The sequence below is a fragment of the Epinephelus moara genome, chromosome 17, assembly GCF_006386435.1.
Source record: "Epinephelus moara isolate mb chromosome 17, YSFRI_EMoa_1.0, whole genome shotgun sequence".
Classification (NCBI taxonomy): domain Eukaryota; kingdom Metazoa; phylum Chordata; class Actinopteri; order Perciformes; family Serranidae; genus Epinephelus; species Epinephelus moara.
In genome coordinates this window covers 29740600-29761800 of record NC_065522.1, presented here as the reverse complement: position 1 = coordinate 29761800, position 21201 = coordinate 29740600, and the positions used below count along the sequence as shown (strand labels likewise).

At 43.1% G+C, this 21201-nt stretch overlaps 2 protein-coding genes across 2 annotated transcripts; one reads left to right on the top strand and one right to left on the bottom strand.

Moving 5' to 3' along the window:
• Positions 1-533: 533 nt before the first annotated feature.
• Positions 534-18044, bottom strand: LOC126404112 (coronin-2B-like). The gene is made up of 14 exons (XM_050067112.1): positions 18030-18044; positions 15416-15616; positions 14926-15046; positions 14587-14753; positions 13701-13901; positions 13516-13632; positions 13253-13357; positions 12946-13042; positions 11039-11154; positions 10853-10943; positions 10607-10767; positions 1930-2097; positions 1784-1852; positions 534-1657 (listed from the first exon to the last, which is right to left on the bottom strand). Exons 1-14 carry the CDS (start codon positions 18042-18044, stop codon positions 1592-1594), a joined length of 1695 nt encoding a protein of 564 aa, XP_049923069.1. The 3' UTR covers positions 534-1591.
• Positions 5880-8861, top strand: LOC126404650 (butyrophilin subfamily 1 member A1-like). Its single transcript, XM_050068029.1, has 5 exons — positions 5880-6009; positions 6892-7260; positions 7349-7429; positions 7528-7640; positions 7731-8861. Exons 1-5 carry the CDS (start codon positions 5904-5906, stop codon positions 7758-7760), a joined length of 699 nt encoding a protein of 232 aa, XP_049923986.1. The 5' UTR covers positions 5880-5903; the 3' UTR covers positions 7761-8861.
• Positions 18045-21201: the final 3157 nt, after the last annotated feature.

The window sequence follows — 21201 nt, the reverse complement described above, 5'->3', positions numbered from 1 at the left end:
TATGTTCACCCAGTTTCATGCAGATCGCTCAAACTTCCTAGGAAGAGATCCATTTGAAGTGTTTTTCAAAAAATTAAAAATGGCGGAAAATCTATAGCACTGGAAGTTATGGGTTCTTGAGGCAAATGTGTTCCTCGTGAGGAGAGGCATCTCTGTGCAAAGTTTCATGTCTCTACCACATACGGGGCATGAGATATGCCCATTCAAAGTTTGCCATTTCAATCCGTTGCTATAGCGCCCCCCTTTGGCCAATTGATGTAATATTGCTTCATTGGCATCCTCCCATGACCCTCTACCACTGTGCCAAATTTCACATGGAGGTGAAGCTGTTATTTACTTTAATTTCACTTATAAGAAACAATAAATTGCAAAGACAGTAAAGCCTCCACAACCAATTTATTTTACGTAACTGTTGATGTAACGTAGGTCTACTGTAGCTCTAACATGCGTGGTTGTGTGACGTTTTGTTTACCATCACTTTCGTTTCTTCATTTGTCTCCACATCCTGTGTCTCCATCCAGATATGGCAGATATGGCAGCTAGCCGGAATTATGTTTTTATGCGATGTATCCGGTCCTTAAAAAATCATGTAAAAGTTTTGAAATTTTGTCTATGAAAATTGGGAGTGGGAATCCTGATGGTTTGCCCACCAGATGGCGCTGATGAGTTGATTTTTTTTTTAAGTGATTGTATGTTGTTTGGTCCCCGTTTTTTAAGGATTCGTTCTCAAGTTGTCTCTAAAAACATGAATATTGGATGATTATCCAGATGTCTTACAGCTCATCATCTAGAGTCCATGAACGCATCGCTTTATAAATTCAGTTCGTCCAATAGTTGTTTTAAGTCTGGACCAAAAGAGTTCAAGAGAAACATCTTGATTTGCTAAAAGTGTTTTAAATCATAAAAAAGTTGTAACCAGGTCACACTGGCCAAGATACAAACTTCTCAAGATGACGAAATCCAGATAACCAGTGCTCTAAATGTGTCTATCACAGTGTAGGATACTGGCTTTGTAAAGAACAGGTCGGATATCCAGCATGGGGTCACTTATGTGTTTTTATTAGGAGACAGAAACAGCAGGTTGATGCTATCAGACTGTGTTTGACTGTGTTGTTGTGATTAGATAAAGTAATAAATGTACGTTACAGTTGCATCTGCAGTAGCACAACCCGGGTGTCTGATACAAATAAATTCAGAAGCCTCGTTTCAAGTCTTAGTCTGCCAACAAGTACACATCAACTACTGCTTGTCACAATCTGTGCCACTAAAGAGAACGAAACAAAGATCCATTTTGGATTATCCTGATCAAAGGTATCCCAATCCCACTAAAGAGTTTGGAACAACATATACTGAAGGTTCAATCCAGATCAGAACCGAGACTGGATTACATCTAATCTGATTTCAGAATCCTTTTCTTTTCCTCTGAACCCATTTTTGAGATTTGATCCGATCCGATGGTCGATGTCTGATCAGAGTACTTCTGGACACCTGGGTCCATAGCGATGTGAAGATGTCAGCGGCGTTTCCTTTACTGGTCGGACATGTTGAGGAGTTTGTGTTAAAACAGCAGCATGAGAGTTGACGGGTTGAATCAGAAGGTCGCCCTCATGTTGTTTCTGGTGTTTTTTATGTCGCGCTCCAGCTGTGCGATCCTCACCTGCAGAACAGAAACAATCTGAATCACTGTCATCCACCAAAATACAAGAGAGCTGAGCCTTTGATTTAGAGGACACGTGTTGCCTGGCTGTCCTGTGTGAACGTGTGATTGTGTGTGAATACGAACGTCTTTCTCATTCAGTTGTTCTCTCAGGCCTCTGATCTCGTCTTGCTGTCTGTAAAACGCCTGCAGGAGCTGAAATTAAAAGAAATGAATAAAACATTTGCAGTCACAGTATTGTCACGTACATATCCGATCCACTGGCGCCTCACCTCGCTCTCGGTCGTAGGCGGCGGCCTCTCTGCAGGTTCACAGCAGTGTGGCGTGCAGCAGTACGTCCACAGAGGGATCTGGGTCTCATCTGGCTGCCACCCCGACAGATCGCTCACCTCTCTCGGGTATTTGGCGTCCTGGTAGGACAGCTGCTCCTCAAGGAAGGCCTCGAGAGAGATGATCAGCTGGTTCATACAACAGCAACAAAACAGAGCTGGACAGAACTTTGAGCCACGTCAGGGTTCACTGTCAATAAGAGCTATGTGATGAGGTCCGGTGTGAAGGATTTAGGAGGATATATCGGCAGAAATTAAATATAATAAGACTGTTTTCTTTAGTGTATAGTCACCTTAAAATATGAATCGTCATTTTTTCGTTCCCTTAGAATGAGCCGTTTATCTCCATAGGGAGCGGGTCCTAGTCTATGGAGATTGCATCTACTCGAATCGCAACCCAGTTTAGATCGCCACGCTCACTTCCGCATATGCAGAGCCCTGACGGAAACCTCCGACCACCTCCGAGCTACCGCGAATAAGGGCTGGTCAGCCAGCTAGCTAACTTAGCCTGTTTTGGTTTACCCCGTTACATCAATATACAACTACTTTTAAATTTAGTACTGACTACTTGACTACTTATCACCGCCACAAATATACTCCAAACGCATTATTTTTGCTAAGTAACGTTACTGCCATTCATGTAAGGAGAGGTGAATCCAGATGTGTCCACCTCTTTACATCTGGTCAACTTTACCGAAGGATAGCTCTAGCAGAAGAGAAGACCAATTTCATTAAACTAATGTGATAACAGCTGTTGTGAGCGGCGTTCTAGTGTTATGAATGTAGCCTAACGTTACATGAATGGCAGTAACGTTACATAGCTGTAACTAGCCGTAGCTAGCAGCCCTAATGTGAGCACACATTAGCAGGTGCTGGGCAAGAATCGTGTCGGAGAAACAGGAGCTGCTTTATTGAGTGTTTTTACCAATTTAAATCACCCGTGGTGTCATTTGTAAACACTGCGTCCGCACAAAACAAGACCTAAAAGAGGCGTACGCCACTTCTCACGCAAAAGTTGCGATCCATAAAAACAGGCTTGATGCCCACGCTTACGAACATTTTGAAGACGGGAAAATGGCAACGCAGATGATAAGGTTGACTGTGAAAACAAACATTTTTTTGGCACACACAATTTTTGGATTTTGTGCGTACGTACATTTTTAATATGGACCCTACACACCGTTTTATAAACGAGACCACTGGTGTGTTTGTTTTGAAGAGGAAGAGACCTCTGGGGATGATTCATCTTCCAGAAAAAACCTCCTGAACGTTGAACACTGAAGGAATTCCAAGTTTCAGCTGGTTGCAATCCACAATTCTCACCGCTAGACTAGGGATGCACCAATCCAATTTCTTGATCGAATATCGGCCTCGATATCATCAAAAGAGATGGATCAGGTATCGGAAAATGCAACCGATACCTGAGGCGATCCTTTCCCTTTAAACTATTGCGACGCGAGCTACGTCACACGTCATGGAGCGAAGGAGAGAATCTGCTGTGTGGAGGTATTTCACACTGTTTCAACTGCTGTTGCACAATTGTTTATTTTTGTTCGAAATAAATAGTTTATCATTGCATTAATCTGTTTCAACTTGTTTCATTTTATCTTAGGAAAGAACTGTGTAGTCATCAATGCCTGATGCCTCTAGCCTTTTCTGTTCTACGTGTAAAGGTATATAGCTTTTTAGGTCAACCATGGTATCGGATCAGTATCGGGTATCGGCTGATACTCAAAGCCACAGCATCGGGATCGGTATCGAAACTGAAAAAGCTGGATCGGTGCGTCTCTACGCTAGACGCCACAAAATCTCCTTAAATCTGACACGCTGAACCTTTAAAGTTCAGTGTGTCTCATCTTCAAACTTTCAATGCACAGTTATTAAAGTAGAGCTATCTGCAAAGCAACCTGAAAGTGGTCCCTGTTTTATGAAAGGACGAAGCCTTATGAACCACTTTCTATATTTTCTGAGCCCACCAGATGGCGATCTCTGTTCAACAAAGCATTACAACCCCACTGGACTGTCTGTCCTTGAGCTTTTTTTCTTTAAAACCAAGAGCGCCATCTAGTGGGCTCAGAAAATACAGAAAACTAGGAGAAGGTAAAGAGGAGAGTGAAAGAGACAGGGAGTCAGTGTTGTGCTGATTGTTGCCTCATTAATCCTCTGATAAACAGTAAACTCATCAGTTTGGTTGCTAAAATAATTTATTAACATTATGTCGGATTATTAAAAACATCCCCATTCCCACAAGAGAACGTTAACCGTTCAACAGGAAGTCCAACTGACTGGAGGGGGGCTTTAATCATCAATATTTTGTTTTTACCACATGACCCCTGAGGGCCTCCGTACTGCAGTACTCAAAGACAGGATTTTAGAGTTTACATGTTCTCCTCGTGTCAGCGTGGGTTTCCTCCAGGTGCTCCGGCTTCCTCCCAAATGCAGGTTAATTGGTGACAAATGTGAATGTGAATGGTTGTCTGTCTCTATGTGTCAGCCCTGTGATAATGGTGACCTGTCCAGGGTGAACCCCGCCTCTCACCCAGTGTCAGCTGGGATAGGCTCCAGCCCCCCTGCGACCACTAACAGGATAAGCGGTTACAGAATATGAATGAATGATTGTCCACCTGCTACTGTGCCTGGTGGAATCCAAAATCTAACAGCAGCTCAGTAGATTAACAGTTCGTCTGGCTGGTGAGTGAAGCAAATCTCACAACCACTTGCATATTTCACCAGCCTTTGGCCGATGGCTGGTGCTGATTTCCTTCCCTGAAAGATAATATCAAGGTTTACATACACACCATCATGCTGTTCCATGAAGGCTGAGAGAAAATATTTGTTTCCGTCTGTGGTGAAGTCAGAACAGTTTTTCCATGTCTTTTGTTCATTGACTGAAAGTGACACCAAAGTACTCGGGACGCACAATAATATCGGTACATCATCGGCCTCTAGCACTCCCGTAAGAAACCTCGGAGTAAGATTTGATCAAGATTTGTCTTTTAATTNTTTTCTCCTGTTTTAGCTTCTCTGCACTGGCTCCCTGTAAAATCCAGAATTTAAAATCCTACTGTTAACTTATAAAGCTCTAAATGATCAAGCTCCGTCACATCTTAGAGAGCTCATAGTGCCATATTATCCCACCAGAACACTGCACTCTGAGAACGCAGGGTTACTCGTTACATTTGCAGCAGGACGTTCTTTTTTGAGGTTTTCTTTTTTAGTAGAACTGACGTAAAATAAGTGGATACAAAATTGTTGTTGTGTTGTGCACCTACACTGATGTCACCATCACAAAGGAAGCGCAGCCAAACAGGATCAGAGACTTGATGATCACTGAAACTAGGTGGGGAAGAGCGGTGAGAGAGATATCAACATAGGTATTGGTTATCGGTCAAATGAGTTGTTACCCATTCTGCATATTGGATATTGGCAAAAAATACTTCGGACAACATTTGCAGCAGCAAGTTCTTCTTTTAGGTTTTCTTTTTTAGTAGAATTAACGTAAAATAAGTGGATACAAAATTGTTGGTATGTCGTCATCACAAAGGAAGCGCAGCCAAACAGGATCAGAGGTAAATAAGATTTTTGAACGATGTGTCACTTCCTCCACTGTTTGTTATGTCACGCCCTTCAGTGCCGTGTGTGTTTGTTATTGTCTGCCTGGAAGCGGAAGTTCCTCCCTCTCACCCAGTTTTCTGCGCTTGGTCCAACTTGATGTCATCACAACTATCACCAAGGTTGCCATACAAAACAGTTTGCATCACAGCCCCACCCTGCAAAATTTACCTGGAACGTGCTACGCCGGTTGTGCGACGTGATGACATGTGAGACAAGCCTGCCTATATAATTGCTTGGACTCTGCTCAGTCGTGGTTTAACGGCAGTCGAGCTCATCTCACCCGGCAGCTTTCCGTCTGTCTCATGGATCTATTCATGTTTCACCTCGGAGACTTTGTGCTCGGCTTCAGTTTCGCACTCTGGACTTTCACTGTACTCTTGGGTATGGTGGTCCGGACGGCCGGTGAAGGTAGGGTTGGTTGTCACACTTTTTACTCTCGTGTGAATTGCTCAACATCAAAGCATCTTTCAATAGTCATTCCTACATTGAATGAAAGCTTGAGGTCTTGGCTTGAAATGGGCATCACTTTCATTGATACAACTTACTGTAACAAGAAGTAATTAACCATTAAAGACACTCTGACACATTGTGACAACCAATTCCATCACAAGGCTGGTTGTCCCTGTAGTTATCAATGGGGTTTCATTTTAAAAAACTAAATGTGTAACCTTAGTTTTTTAAAGATAAAAAGACCAAATAAGTTTTAAAATGAATACCACCTCTAGAATAGTAGCCCACTCATCACATCCCTGTGTTTAAACCATTAATTTGAATGAGGTGATTGTTTGTTTTGAATGATCCTCTGTGACGAAACAGTACAATGAAGGAAATTACAGCCATTAATATGAGCTGTCACACGTGAGACAACCGTCCCCAACTGACCTCCTGACAAACATTTTAAGTTGGCTACTGCATGGCTTCAGCTTGCTTGCTAAAAGCTGACTCAAATTAAACCTATCATCTCTGACTGTTCATGCACAAATGCCAAACATTTCCTAGTTAAGGCTTCTCAGTTGTTTGATATGCTGCTTCTCTTTTCCTTATGTGATAATAAACTGAATATCTCTGGGTTTTAAACTGTTGGTCGTTCACAACAAGCAGTTTAAAGACATTAGTTTGACCTTCAGGAAACTGTTATTGGCCTTTTTTTCTAATCAGCGATGGGCGTGATTGTTCGTAATTCCAAAATTTAAGGCATATAAGCTTCCGTATTAGCACTGCTGATGTGAAATATGGTCGTGGAAATGTGACATGAATTGACAGGAAAAAAAATTTGCCTCTGTATTCCAGGTCGGCCTCAGGTGATTGGTTCATTGCAGCCAATCGTGGCCACTCTGGGTGATGACGCCATCCTGCCGTGTCACGTGGAGCCTCTACTCAATGTGGAGGAGCTGACGGTGCAGTGGTGGAGGCCTGACGTACCGCCTGACCCCACAGATCCACTGAGCAACTACAAGTACGTCCACAGTTACCACAACAGCCATGATGAAGAGGACATGAAGATGCCATTGTACGCTGGGAGGACGGCGCTGCTCAAAGACGAGCTGAAACACGGCAACGTATCTCTTCAAATCCGGAACGTGAAACTCTCGGATGAAGGAAGATACAGGTGTCAGATCCCACAGCTGGGGAGCGCTTCAGTTATTAAGCTTGTTGTTGGTAAGATTTCTAGAGTAATGAAATCTGTTTTCTTACAGCGTTGTTTTGTATTTTGTTGTTAATCGTTACATATCTTGTGTTTTCTCAGAAGTAATCTCTGTGGAAACGACGCCGCATCACCCTGGAAATCCCCAAACTCCAGATCCAAAAAACGAGACGCATTTTGAAAGTGAGAAAATGGTCCAACTCTGAAGTGTGCTCACATTTGTGTTTGTTGTATTCCAGTCGCTGTAGCTTTTGTCTTTGTTTGCTTTTCTTTCACCTCAGGTGGTCTGAGCAATCAGGGTTTGTGGATCTTTATGGGGGTCGCCTGCGTCGTACCGACCCTGGGAGTTGGAGTCGTTGGATATTTATTGAAACACAGGCGTGAAAAACAAAATGTAAGTTAGATATATAGCGTTGCCTCTTGTTGTGTAAATCATACCAGACCTTTTAAGGTTTTTTTCTTCTTAAACTAATTGTCTCAACAGCATTCAGCGTTTGACGTCGCCCCAGCCTGACCACCTCCAGCCTAGGTGCCTTGCTCAAAAGCAAGTTGGTGATTGATGTTAATGGAGATGGGAGCGTCATACGGCTCCACATCTGTCTCATGAGTTTGGGGATTCAGACCAGCAGCAGTGATGGATACAGAATACCATCGGGGAGAATTTGCAAAGACTGACTCTTTAACGCCTGCTGATGACTGTATGACTCATATTTTGTGTCATATGAGTTGCTGCATCAAACACTGGAGGAATCATGCAGATTTAACCAGAGGACAGCTGAAAGGGTTCAATCATAGAGCTGGATTCTTCAAGGTGATCTTGAGTTTCTTCATCCCTGCACTTTTTCTTTTCTTGGAGCCATGATATTCCAAGTATGGGCAGAGCAGAGTTTGGAGTGCAGCCCACAACAGCTCATGTTGCCTTTTTATCAGGATTGGGTGGAAGCCAAAGGCTGTCATGCAGACTGCAGGTTTGGCTGTGGCGCAACACACCTTTGAGCATGACACTTTGGGCCTGTGGCCACCAGACTAATGCTGCACAAACACTACCGCACTTTCTAGATTGATCTTATTGCTGCTGATGTCACTGAAGTTGTGTCTTCGTCACAGGTGTAAAAATGTTGAACAAATAGAACTTGTTGAAAGGGCTCGGCAGGAGGCATTACGTCTTTGAGTTGTCCATCCATCTGTTTTGTTTTCTTCAAATTTGGCACAAACAACTTGCCAACTTGCGGACAAAGTCTGCTTGTTTCCTTTATTTACACTGTGCTTCAGTGATCTTAAGAGGGAACTAGATTTGTAAAATTAAATGAAATTTAAGCACTGAAGTGGTCATAAGCAACTGCATCATCGTTGGTTCAGGAAAATGTGTTTTCAATGTTTTTCTTTTTTTCCCACTGCAATTAATTTTTTTTTTAGATGTTTGTTATAAAATAATGTGACGAACGACTCATGTCAAGTCATGTCAAGATGCTATAATGCATAAACAACAACAAAAAAAAACATAAAAGACTTTTTGCCAATTCTTTTTTAATGATCTGACAAGTGTTATTTTTCATCTGTTAACTGCATGGCAACACGACAAAAGCACAAATAAGCAGAGGACCTGCCATTATTATATTTGCAACAATGAAATGTTTTTAAATTTCAAAATAAAGTTAGTTTAAATAATAAACAACAATTTACATGCTTGTCAAAAAGCTGTTAATTTGCTTCTCATTCTCTTTGTGTGACTCCATTCCGGTGATAGTAGTGACCAGAGGCATTATGTTTTCAGATTATCTGTCCATCCCACTCTCCTGAAAGCAATATCTCCACAACACCTTGAGGGAATTTCCTTAAATTTGACACAAAAGTCAACATGGATTAAACTATGAACTGATTAGATTTTGGCGGTCAAAGGTCACGGTGACCTTGTCCGTATCATTCCAGTGATCACTCTAGAACGCCTTGAGGGAATTTCCTTGACTTTGGCACAAACGTCCACATGGACTCAACAATGAACTGACTAGAATTTGGTGATCATAGGGCACTCTGACCTCACAAAACATGTTCTTTGCCACAACTCAAGAATTCATTCGCTAATTATGACAAAAATTCTCACACATAAACGCAATATCTCCAGAAAACCTTGAGGGAACTTCTTCACAGGCGGCACAAATGATCTCTAGGACTTAACAATGAACTGATAAGAATTTGGTGGTTGAAGGTCAAGGTCACCATGACCATGCCTCTGTCTCATTCTCATGAACACAATATCTCAAGAACACCTTGAGGGAATATCCTCAAATTTGGCACAAATGTCCGCTTGGACTCAAGGATGAACTGGCTAGAATTTGGTGTCAAAGGTCACTGTGACCTCAGAAACCCACAATTAAAGGATTCATCCACTACTCAAGACAAAATTTGATGACATTTTATATCCAAAAGGTCAAAGGTCAACTTCACTGTGACATCATAATGTTTTTTGACCATTATTAAACGTCATATCTCAGGAACAGAAGGGGCAACATTTGGTCAGATACTGAGTTGGTGACACTGATCTTGAATAGAATATGCAGCAACATCAATATTTGAAGCCTAGTCTGTTGTCATGACTACATATGAGTCTGGACTGACATTGATTTAAACTGTAACCACACTTTGGATGCATACAACCCCAGTAATCCTAGTTTTCATTAAGTAACTCTGTGGCTGTTTCTTTGTGGTATTTCAGATGGTTTGGCTGCCTCATCCGAAACTTACTTCTTCCTGTTAAAATATCATGAGAGATTGCTATTTTGTATGTTTCTGCAGCTTGTTTCCTCATTGTTTGACTCTCTGAACCTCACAGAGTTCATAGTGATAGTTTGCTGTGTAGTTTGCTTAAAAATCACTTCTAAAAAGCCCCAGAGGATAATTAGTTAAAAGAAACAAACATGTCTCCTCTGTCTCTCTTCGCACCAGCACATGAGGTTTGAACGGCACAGGAACAGGAAAAAGTGTGTGTGAGAAAACTTGCGTAGCTCTACCTGTTCAACCAGTTGGAGAGCTGGATGAATTTTAACGGGATGTTAGTGCCATCTAGTGGATAAAAATGCGAACAGGAGTAGACGTGTCGAAGACGTGCTGCAAATCTGCATGCAAGTGTTGAAGAACTGGAGACACACGATTATAAATACTATATAAAACATAATTATGTATCCCTCTTAATGGATTATGGAGTGATCAATAGTAATTTGTGTTATAAATCAGTAAATGTAATTACTAATAAATATTGTGTGCGTAACAAATCACTCATTGTAACTCATCTGCCAATTGTTTTAGGTTTCAGTGCTTGATTCTGAGGTTCAAGCCATGGCAACCAAACAGAGAGTGTTCTACCTCTTCGATAAAGTGCAGATGTGTCCCAGTCACTGCACCGACAGCCGGACCCATCTGGAACCTCAGGGAGCTCAGCTGCCTCACTAGCCCCTTCTCAGCAGGGGTTTCTGGGTAAGGGTTGGCTATTTGACTCTCAGGCTTCAGGGACATCAGCACTGGGCCTGATGGAGACATGTAAGAGACAGGTGGTTACGGTAGATCACTGTATCTGCCAGCCATTTTGGTTCAAAGGCACTAACTACTGACTTCTGTTCATCCCCAACAGCCACTCCTGAGCCGTCATGGCCGCCTGGTTTCCAGCTGTCATTGGGTACAGATCCTCTTGGAAAATACCTGACTGGAAGGATGGACAAAGACACTGTGACTTTAGTTTCTGTCTTGATCAGTAAATGCAACAAAACGAGAAAAGCGAGGTGAACGTATCCAGCTAACCTCTTTTCTTGGTACGATCATTGACAGCGGCTCCACCAGGTCTTTAATGGCGATCAGACGGTAAAATCTGAAAACCTCACAGGCACTGACGTCCAGGCCGCGCTTTGGCATCACCCCTGAAGTGAAGTAAAAGGTCAGAGGTCATTGAGAAATAATGTTGTAATGTCTAAAAATGACAGGTAACATTTGCTAAAATTAAATTTGATTCAGTTATTTTCTAAAATTAGTTTTGACCAGCTGGCTTAAGTGATTTTTTACTAAATAAGTGCTAACAAAGCTAGTGAGGCTAGCTAAGTTAGCATATTTCCAAAATAAGTGTTTGTACAGCGAGTGAAGTTGGACTTTTTCTAAAATAGGTCTTGCAACATTACAGTTGGCTCAATTGGTGTTAAATTAAATTTGGTTATGCTAAGTTAGTTAAATTGATCTTTTTAGAAAATAGGTATTGTTATCTTAGTTGGTCTTTTATCTAAAATAAAATAAGTACTAGGGATTGATGCTTTTTTCCGAATTAAGTTGCTCTAGCTAGTGTTTGTCTTTTTCTAAAATAAGTCTCGTACAGTTGACATAGGTGATCTTTTTCTAAATAAGTGCAAGTCAAGCTAGCTACGGTGGCGTGTTTCCGAAGTAAGTGTTTGTGCAGCTAGCTAGGTTGGACTTTTTCTGAAGTTTTGTACAGTTGGCTTAATTGGTGTTTTACCCCCAGCAAATTTTGTTACAGTTAGCTACGATGGTATTTTTCAAAAAATTCATAGTACTGTTCACTAGTTTGGCTAAGTTAGCTTAACTGGTCTTTTAAAAAGTAGTTGGCATTTGTTAAGTACTGCTGGGGCTAAGTTGTAAAGTTGTGGTAAAGTATTGTATAAATTGCTAAAGTTAGTCTTTGTCTTACATTCGTAAGCTAGCTAGTGTTGTGTCAGTCTTTTTCTAAAGTGATGATGCCACCTAAACTGCTGTGTTTCCAAAATGTTTGTGCTGCCTTGTTTGTGTGTTTGTGATGTGAGCTTAAGTTGGTCTTTCATTCATTCATCCTTTTTAAGCCATTTAAACCGGGCCACGGGGGCAACAAGCTGAGGAGGTAGTCCAGACGTCCCTCTCCCTAACAATGTTTTCCAGCTCCTCTGAAGGGCTCCCAAGGCGTTCCAAGGCCATATGAGATATGTAATCCCTCCAGTGTGTTCTGGGTCTTTCTCGGGGCCTCCTACCAGTTGGACATGCCCGAAACACCTTCTAACAGGAAGCGCCCAGGAGGCATCCTGATCAGATGCCCAAACCACCTCAACTGGTCCCTTTCAGCGCGAAGGAGCAGTGTCGCTACTCCGATCTCCCTCCAGATGTCTGAGCTCCTCACCCTATCTCTGAGGCTGAGTCCAGACACCTGGAGGAAACTCATTTTGGCCACTTGTATCCGCAATCTCATTCTTTCAGTCACTACCCAGAGCTCATGACCATAGGTGAGGGTTGGGACGTAGATGGACCAGTAAATTAAAAGCTTTGCCTTATGGCTCAGCTCCCTCTTCACCATGACAGTCCGGCACAACGCCCACATTACTGCTGACGATACCCCAAATCACCTGTCTGTCTCACTCTCTATTTTACCCTTACTTGTGAAGAGGACCCTGAGATACTTGAACTCCTTCGCTTGAGGCAGCAACTCGCTCCAAAGTCAGAGCAGGCAATCCACCACTTTCCTGAAAATACTGCTACAGCAAGTTGAAGAAGTTACCGTAGGTACGAAAACACCTGACAAGCTGAAGTATTTGGTCTTTTAACTAAGTATTGGGACTGGACGCTAAAGTTGGTATGTTTTGGTTTGAGTTTCAGGGTGCAAATTTAAAATAAATTTAAAAGCATTAACACACTAAACTTTAAAGTAATGCTCTTCTGCTGGTGTCTGTTGATCTCACCAAGTCCTTTCTGTGGCAGCGGGGACCTGTACTCCGTCAGGAAGTTGATGTAAGGTTTCTCAGTGCTCAGCTCGTAGTACCGGATGTTCCCGTCACCCTAAATCAAGGACACACCAGTTTTGTCTGTCACACTTGGTACTAGCATATTTAAACAACTTTAAATTGGTTACATTTTCCAAAGAACTATAATTGACTGTATAAACAACCAAACTGACACATAAGAGATTTATAGGTAAGTTTTATGAGGCGCAGTCCCCACTGACTGCAGGAAATGAATCCAAAGTGGTATATGTGTGTTTTGTATGACCTTTCCAGCCAAGTAGAGCATGTGTGTGTCTGGATCGTAAAACGGGAAGAGGACTCCTGCAGACCCATCCAAATCTTCCTCATACAGTGGCTCAGATAAGTCGTCCTGCAACCAAACAAGACGATATTCATGACTCTAGATTTCCTGAATACCAGTCCATTTCAGGACACTTTTCTGTCCAATCTGTTTATGGCAGTAAATAGATCAATCACTCAAACTACTCAACTAATCACTTAATTTGATATGAGTGTGTGTTGTCTTACAGGGTCCCACAGGACAATCTGTCTGTGGTTCCAGGGTGAGCTGCCAGTGGACAGAAGCATCTTCAGCCCTCCGATGTATAAAACCTTACTAGCCCTGTGGGACTTGCTGTTGGACACCTGCAGGAGCATGACTAACATCAGTACAGATACTGTTTGCAGACGAAGTTAACACTCCATTGACCCACCTGCAGGATCCTTCCTGTCCGCGGGTCCAGGACTCGAACCCGTCTGTCTTTGGACGTGACCGCCAGCCTGCTGCCATCACTGTTGAAGCTGACAGACAGCAGCAGCGCATCAGACGGGTAGCGGTGGTAGATGGGCATCAGGACCACGCGGACTGGGTACCTGAGCACTGTGCCTACCTGGGACACATCCCAGAGGAGGACCTGAGGCAAAGACAGAGACAACGTCAGGGCCGTTTTCAGGCCCAGAGGAATGCTGCTCAGCCTTGCTTCCAATTATTCCCGGTGGCCACTTCTGGTATTGCAGCGAGAGAAAAAAAAGACTCTTTCTATTGTACATTTTTGGTCCGCAGAGGTTTTAAAGTGGTAAAACGTTCTTTGAGCTGAGAATTTTTTTAAAAAACATTTATAAACATTTTTTAAAAATTAAAAAATTTGCTTACAATATAAAGTCTATAAGCCAAGTGGGAACCTGGGAGCAGGGCCAGCGTAAGAAAGACAGTTCAGTGGGCTGCCACCTCCAGAAGTAAACTCTAGAGGCGAGACATTTTTTTGGGCAAATGTGCCAGGTGAGCAATTCTCATTTGACTGGACAGGCACCATCTTGGGGTCCAGTATCCAGAAGCAACACATTCTCACTCCAACCTTGTCACATATTGACGTTTGGTCATGGACTTTCCACGTCCACATACGTAATGTGCCACAAATTTCGATGCACTTTTCTTTGAGAAATATGCAGCAAAAGTAATAAATGATTGTCTTATAATTAAATGTGTAAACATTGCAGTACAGAACAGATATGCATGATGCATTAAAATATTTGTCAGATATTATCACAGCGAAAGGACAATATAATAATGGTTATCTTAACTTAACTAAGACTCCTGACCTTGTAGTCGTAGGCGGAGCTAAGCAGCAGGTTCTCAGCGGTCGGATGCCACTCAATCAGCGCCACCCTCCTGGAGTGACCAATCAGAGTCTTCCTGGCCTTAGTGAGGTTCTGTTGGACGCCACAGACNTCAAAATTGGTTCCATAAACCGATTGGTCTTGTAATGCTGGGGGGTAAACCTGAAAATTGGTTTTGTAAACCATGTATGCCTACACACACACACACACACACACACACACACACACACACACACACACACTGGGTTGTCGTTTCAGCTCAAACATCTGAACATGAACACACACACACATACAGAAGGAAACATGCACAGGACGCAGTGCTTACGGTGCAGTCCTCTGAGCACGAGGCGATGCAGTGATCATCAAACGGGTTCCACTTGACGTCCAGGACCCTCCCACTGTGACCGCACACCCTCGGGTGCTGAGGGTCCACCCTGCCTGTCTGAGAGAGCAAGAAAAGAAAAAAAAATTATATATACTTTTCTTTGTGTGTGTGTGTGTGTGTGTGTGTGTGTTTACATTCTGTATTTCTAGAATTCACAGGTTACCTTTAAACTGCACCAACCACTGGGGGGGCAGCAAAAATACATTTACATCTACTGTTAAATGTCAGAAATTAAACAAATATTTTTCTGAATTTTTTGCTCCTCTTCTAAAAACTACATTTATTTGTCTAATTTGTGATTAATTATATTAATACTGTGTTCTCTTTACAAAGTATCAACAATAGATGTAACTTCCTTTTCTCTCATTTTATATATTTTTTGTCCTGTTCAGCAGCAGGAGACGATGACCGAGAAGCACTACGCACATGATGGATGGGCAGGACTAAAAAGGACCCGCCCCCGGCGCACTCGGTCACCACAGCGATGAAGCAGGGATTTGCTGAGCAGTAGTGGTTGTCATGGACGCTGCGTGTGATTGGCACCCCGTCGTAGCTGTGCTCCTTGGTGGACGGCTTCCCGAAAACGTGACGAAACTTTGAGCAGCGGAAAGACGAACGCCACGACATCTGGAACAGGAAGTTTAAAGGTTCTTAAAAAAAATTCAGCAGTGTAACTTCAACAAAATATTAGTAACACTAAGTCTGTAATGGGTTCATCTTTAAGACGGGTGGAAAGGTGTGTGTGTGTGTGTGTGTGTGTGTCAATCCTGTGTAATCTCATAATAGTGTTGTGGAACTTCAGCAGCTGCATTATCTGGACTAATCAATAATGCAATCAGCTGTCATTATTGGCTTTCATAATCTTATCAATAATAAATCAATTTCTTCAATAACTGAACTTCTTAATCATTCATACACACACACACACACACACACAGAGATAAATCCCTCGTCCAGAACAGTTTGCTCGTGTTATTAAAGATTCATCAGTTACAAACTCACTTCCTGTTGTTACAAATTCCTCCTGACCTTTGACCTTTACTGTGGCTTAAGAGATCAGCTTACTGTAGAGAGGGGGAGGACAAGCATTTTCACTTTAACTTATCTTTGTTTACCAACTAACAGGGCTGTATGCCAACAGTTTTTTGCACACAGCATTGGATCTATGGAGGTTAAAAACTTTGTAGCACCGGCCTCAAAACTGTCAGTATGGTACCTTTGGAACCAACAGTAACCCTTCAGACATGGTACCTAGACCTTAGCGTTTACTCTGCAAACAGTCCTCTTAAACGTGGGCGGGGTTGTTGTCACTCACTGCTCCGTCCAGCACTCACTGTATTTCCTCATCAGCGGTGACACAGATGGAAGTCTGCACCTGGTTTATCGTCCACAGAACAGGCTGCAGTGAGAGTCTCTCTCCATGGGATGTTTAAAAATAGCAGCTTTGTGCATTTAGTCCTTCTCAGGCAAGCTCAGGGGTTTAGTGTTGCTGTAGCCCCCAGGAACAACACTCTGCAACGCTTTTTTTTTTTCTCCGAGTGAGGATTATGGTCAAAATTAAAATTAGTGTATATAAACGCTTGAAGATCCACTCATTACTAATACTACTAATTACAACTCAGCCCTGAGCAGAGTGACCGTCCCCTATTGACCAATCAGACTGCAGTGTTCACAGCTCCACCTTTTAGTACCACATCTGTGTGCTAGGTACCCCAACAGAGGGGGGACCAAACATGGGGACGGAAAGGAACAGTTCCATTGGTACCATCCACAACTTTTCACAGTGGGAACAGAAAAAACAGTACCAAACTCAACACAAGACAAGGAATTGCGCGCCCTCCTTGTCCTCGCAAACAAAGAGCCCATTAACCGTCAGATGACGGGGACGGTGAAGAACGGGACGATTTACGAGAGAATCCCCAAAGGACTGACCAGCCGCGGCTTCCCTCCCACGTCACTGTTTACGTCACACGCTGAGCTACATGTTTTGTTACTTGCTCACGCCCCCCATTGCCCCAAAAAAGGCACATTCTGTATAAACAGTAGGTAGGCGGCATTTTGCTGCACTCCCCGATTTTGTTTTTATACTGCCAATGCTGAAAAAAGACTGACTGGGCTTTCCTGCAAATTTGCACAATTCCTATTTAAAAGGGCTATAGTTGTGTTACATATCACGCCTGTCACGCCTGTTGTGATTCCATAATGCCTGAATGCTGTCTAACATCACACACTGGAGTGGCAGGATTCTAGCCACTGTGTAAAATCTACAAAGGCGGTGTAAAGAAGGGACTTCATAGCGGTCCTGCAGCGTGATCTGTCAGAAGTGTCAACCCCATGATAGTCTGGCGATCTGTCCAGGGTGTACCCAGCCTTTCGCCTAATATCAGCTGAGATAGTCTCCAGCTCCCCTCAACCCTTACGAGACATACACAGTTAAAGACTTTCCTTGAGGCGAGACAAATGAGTTAAAAATCTGTGAAGTCGTCACGATGTAAGGTCTATGAGCTGAGTGGGAACTCACAGTGGGGCCAGCAGGAGAAACACTCCTGTGCATACTCAGCGGGCCGCAAACCCAGAAGCTAGAAACTTTTTTGGTGCATGGACGAGGCAAGCAGTTCTCATTGGACATTAGAGTCCAGTCCACACCTAATATTACATCCATGTTCAAGCATGAGTGGTGCAACTATAAAAATGAAATAGCCTGGTCACAAGTAGCTGTTTGAAAACGACGTGTTCACTCTGGTATTGCCAAGACACAACTATGTCACGGCAGGTGTCGCCTGTTGCTCAGGATCCAAGGAAGCGCAGTGTCGAGTGTGAAGATGATTGGATGAGCTGTTGTAAAGAAAGCCGCAGGCAACAATACTAAAGACCGAGCGATCACCTTTTGAAGGAGCGCCACACTAGTTTAACAAATAAGAGGCACGATTGCATGTAATGACTCATCTCTCTCTTCATGTTCATGATCTCTCGACTGTTCTCTAATAAAGTCATCGAATTCTCTCCAAAGCTTAGTGAAAGTAAAAGGACGTTGTCTTACCTCTGATAGAGTCATGTAGGAATCACTGAGTTCTCTTCCTGCAAACGTTACTGTTACTGCACAACCACTACGACTCCACCTTTTACTGCCAAGGTACTACAGACAGCACTGGTTAATCTGCCGGCGAACAGTAAAGGTACAACTGCTGTGTCACCTGTTCTGCTGACTTCTGACTGCAGTGTGTGTGTCTGTGTGTGTTTTCACTCCTGATCCATGACGTCTCGCCTCCCCTCTGCATTAGCGGAGCTGTTTATGCACGGCTGCCCGCGCACAAACACCCCTCTACATCCGATACTACTGCACACACACACACACACACACTGTTACACACAGAACCAATGCCCTGCCCAACTGAGACGATGCTATTTCAATCAGGTGAGACTCGTCCTGAGAAAAAGAACATTTTTGTTTGCACATGCACAAAAGTATGACCTCATCGTGATGTCATATATTCCAGGGCGGTGGTAAAGACAGAGTAGATTAGGGAACCCCACCAATGGAGTCTAGATGCTGGTGGTGGTGAGATGAGATGAAGCGGGAGCAGAGGACCTGGATGTGAAGAGGAGTGGACTTTTGATGAGCTCGTTCTGGGCTCTTGATAAGATGAATGGAGAGCCCGGTCTTACTCTGAAGTATTGAATCTGGCACTTGGGCAGTGACTTGCATCGTCAGAAACCAACAAAAAAAGGCGTTCTTTAACGCTAACATGATGCACAGCCGGTTGCCATTGTAGTTTAGTGGCACCTGGTGGTATCAGGGGAAATGCAGCAGGACAAAGACGATCGTTAAGGTGGCAAAAAACATCAATTTGCGGTGTTGTAGTGCTTTTATTTTGAAAGAGACTGTATGTAAATGTTCAATTTCCTTTGAAAACAGAAGTGTATTTTGAAAGAAGACAATGCATGTAACAGGCAGAACTTGACACGGTGTCCCAGCATGTCAATAACCAACGCACCCAGGGTACCTTGGACGTCATATGTAGACGTGGAAAGTCCATGACCAAACGTCGATAAGTGACGAGGTCAGAGTGAGGATGTGTTGGACTGGAAGTGAATGGGGTGGAGGAAGTGGGTGTGATGATTACGCCTAAAATGACAGCTGAAAGGGGCAGAGAGAGGAGAACACACCCATCGGTGATGCCTTGCAAAAAAAAACTTGAGTGTCATGTCTCTGATTTGAGTTCCACCAAGGGGATGTTTCCTCTCTGGCGATGTGTTTCCTGTTATATGCAGATGTAAAGAATGCCATAACTGGCTGATGAACACATTATCAGACAGTTCTCATCCTGTCAACATCAGACCTACTGAACACAGGTAAGACTGGCACTTTGATATCCTCTAACTCCACCTGCTGGATAAATGTAATGGAGTAAAAGGAACAATATTTGTTTCCATAATGTAATGCAGTTAGAGTATAAAGTTGCAAACTATTGAAATACTCAAAGTAAGTGAAAGGAGCTCAAATTAAAGTACATAAGGTATTTTTACTTTTCACCACTGTTACTGACACTGAGAAGTTTCTAGACTTTGACAATATGCTTTATCAGGTAGTGAAATTATGTTTTGATTACAAAAAGTCATCAAATTAGCACAGCATAATAAGAGAAAAAATGTAAAGGGCAGTGCAACACCTGCCATAACAACAATCATTCCAGGAAGGATGTGGTTTCTCTATCAATCTCTGATGACAGAATGCTGTATGCGTGGGTTTTAACCACAAGGGTAAACTAAACCTGCAGACCTGCCCCATCACATTGTCAATGATAGGACCAGTGATTTTCCAACACTGTAGGCTTGCTACTTTTACTTAAGATAAAAGTACACTTTCCATCACTGTAGACACTTGACCTGAGGCTGTCATCACACAAAGACTTTCATACTCTATGACTTGTGCTAAGGAGGAGGCTCGAGAATAAATGTGTGTGGAAAGAGATAGTCAGACCTTACGCTACAAAATGACCTCCAGCAGGCTACTGGTGTGCATGTTTCTGACCACACTGTCAGAAACAGACTCCATGAGGGTGGCATAGGGCCCCACGTCCTCCAGTGGGACCTGTGCTCTCAGCCCAGTGGCAGGTCTGCCCTGGTCACCATGTTCTCTCCACAGATGAGAGCCGGTTCACACTGAGCACATGTGACAGGCGTGAGAGAGTCTGGAGACGCCATGGTGAACATTATGCTGCCTGTGACATCATCCAGCATAACTGGTTTGGTGGTGGGTCAGTGATGGTCTGGGGAGGCAGATCCTTGGAGGGTCACATAGACCTTCATGTCATAGCCAACGGTACCCTACCCAGTACCCCGACTGTTGATTGGTACCAGGATGAAATCCTCAGAGCGACTGTCAGACCTTATGCTGGTGCAGAGGGCCCTGGGTTCCTCCTGGTGCAGAGGGCCCTGGGTTCCTCCTGGTGCAGAGGGCCCCGGGTTCCTCCTGGTGCAGAGGGCCCCGGGTTCCTCCTGGTGCAGAGGGCCCTGGGTTCTATCATAATTAAAACAACTGGAGACTGAGAACAAACTGACATATGAGTCCAACAATATTTTAATTGTTGTAATGTATGTCAGTAAGTACCTAATTTATTGACTTATAGTCCTTATTTACAAACATTTCTGTTTTTGAACACATATAGCCTGTTATATAGAGATGCATTAATACATTTTTGTTCAGTCACAAAAAGGCTAAACATGTGATATATATCTTGTTATCTAACTTATATGACATATGCTTCATGCATGTGTCAAACATCACTAACTGCAGAACTGCAGTCTACAAGGGTGTGAAGATTTGACAACAACCTGTTATCACCCCATCACCCTGCTGTTTGAGTTTGTGGTCTGGTTTCCCTTAATGGGCGCCCACACTGAAGCTACGCCAATCCCACATGCACACACATGACTGACTCACTCTTTCTTCGACAACAATGAAAAAAAGAAAAAATGCCTTCAGCTGTGTGGGTCACAAACGAACAAGTAGATGTTAAATATACCTGCCCTGACTCCAAAAGTGGTCTCAGTCTGAAGCCCTGCTGCTGTATTTACAGAAGTCTAAATTTCTTACATGACTTTGATTGTTGCTGCCATTAACCACCACTCTCACTTCACCTCCTACCATTTCTATTCTTATTTTAGTTTTATTAACCTCTCATTATTTTATATATTTTTTTAATGTTTTG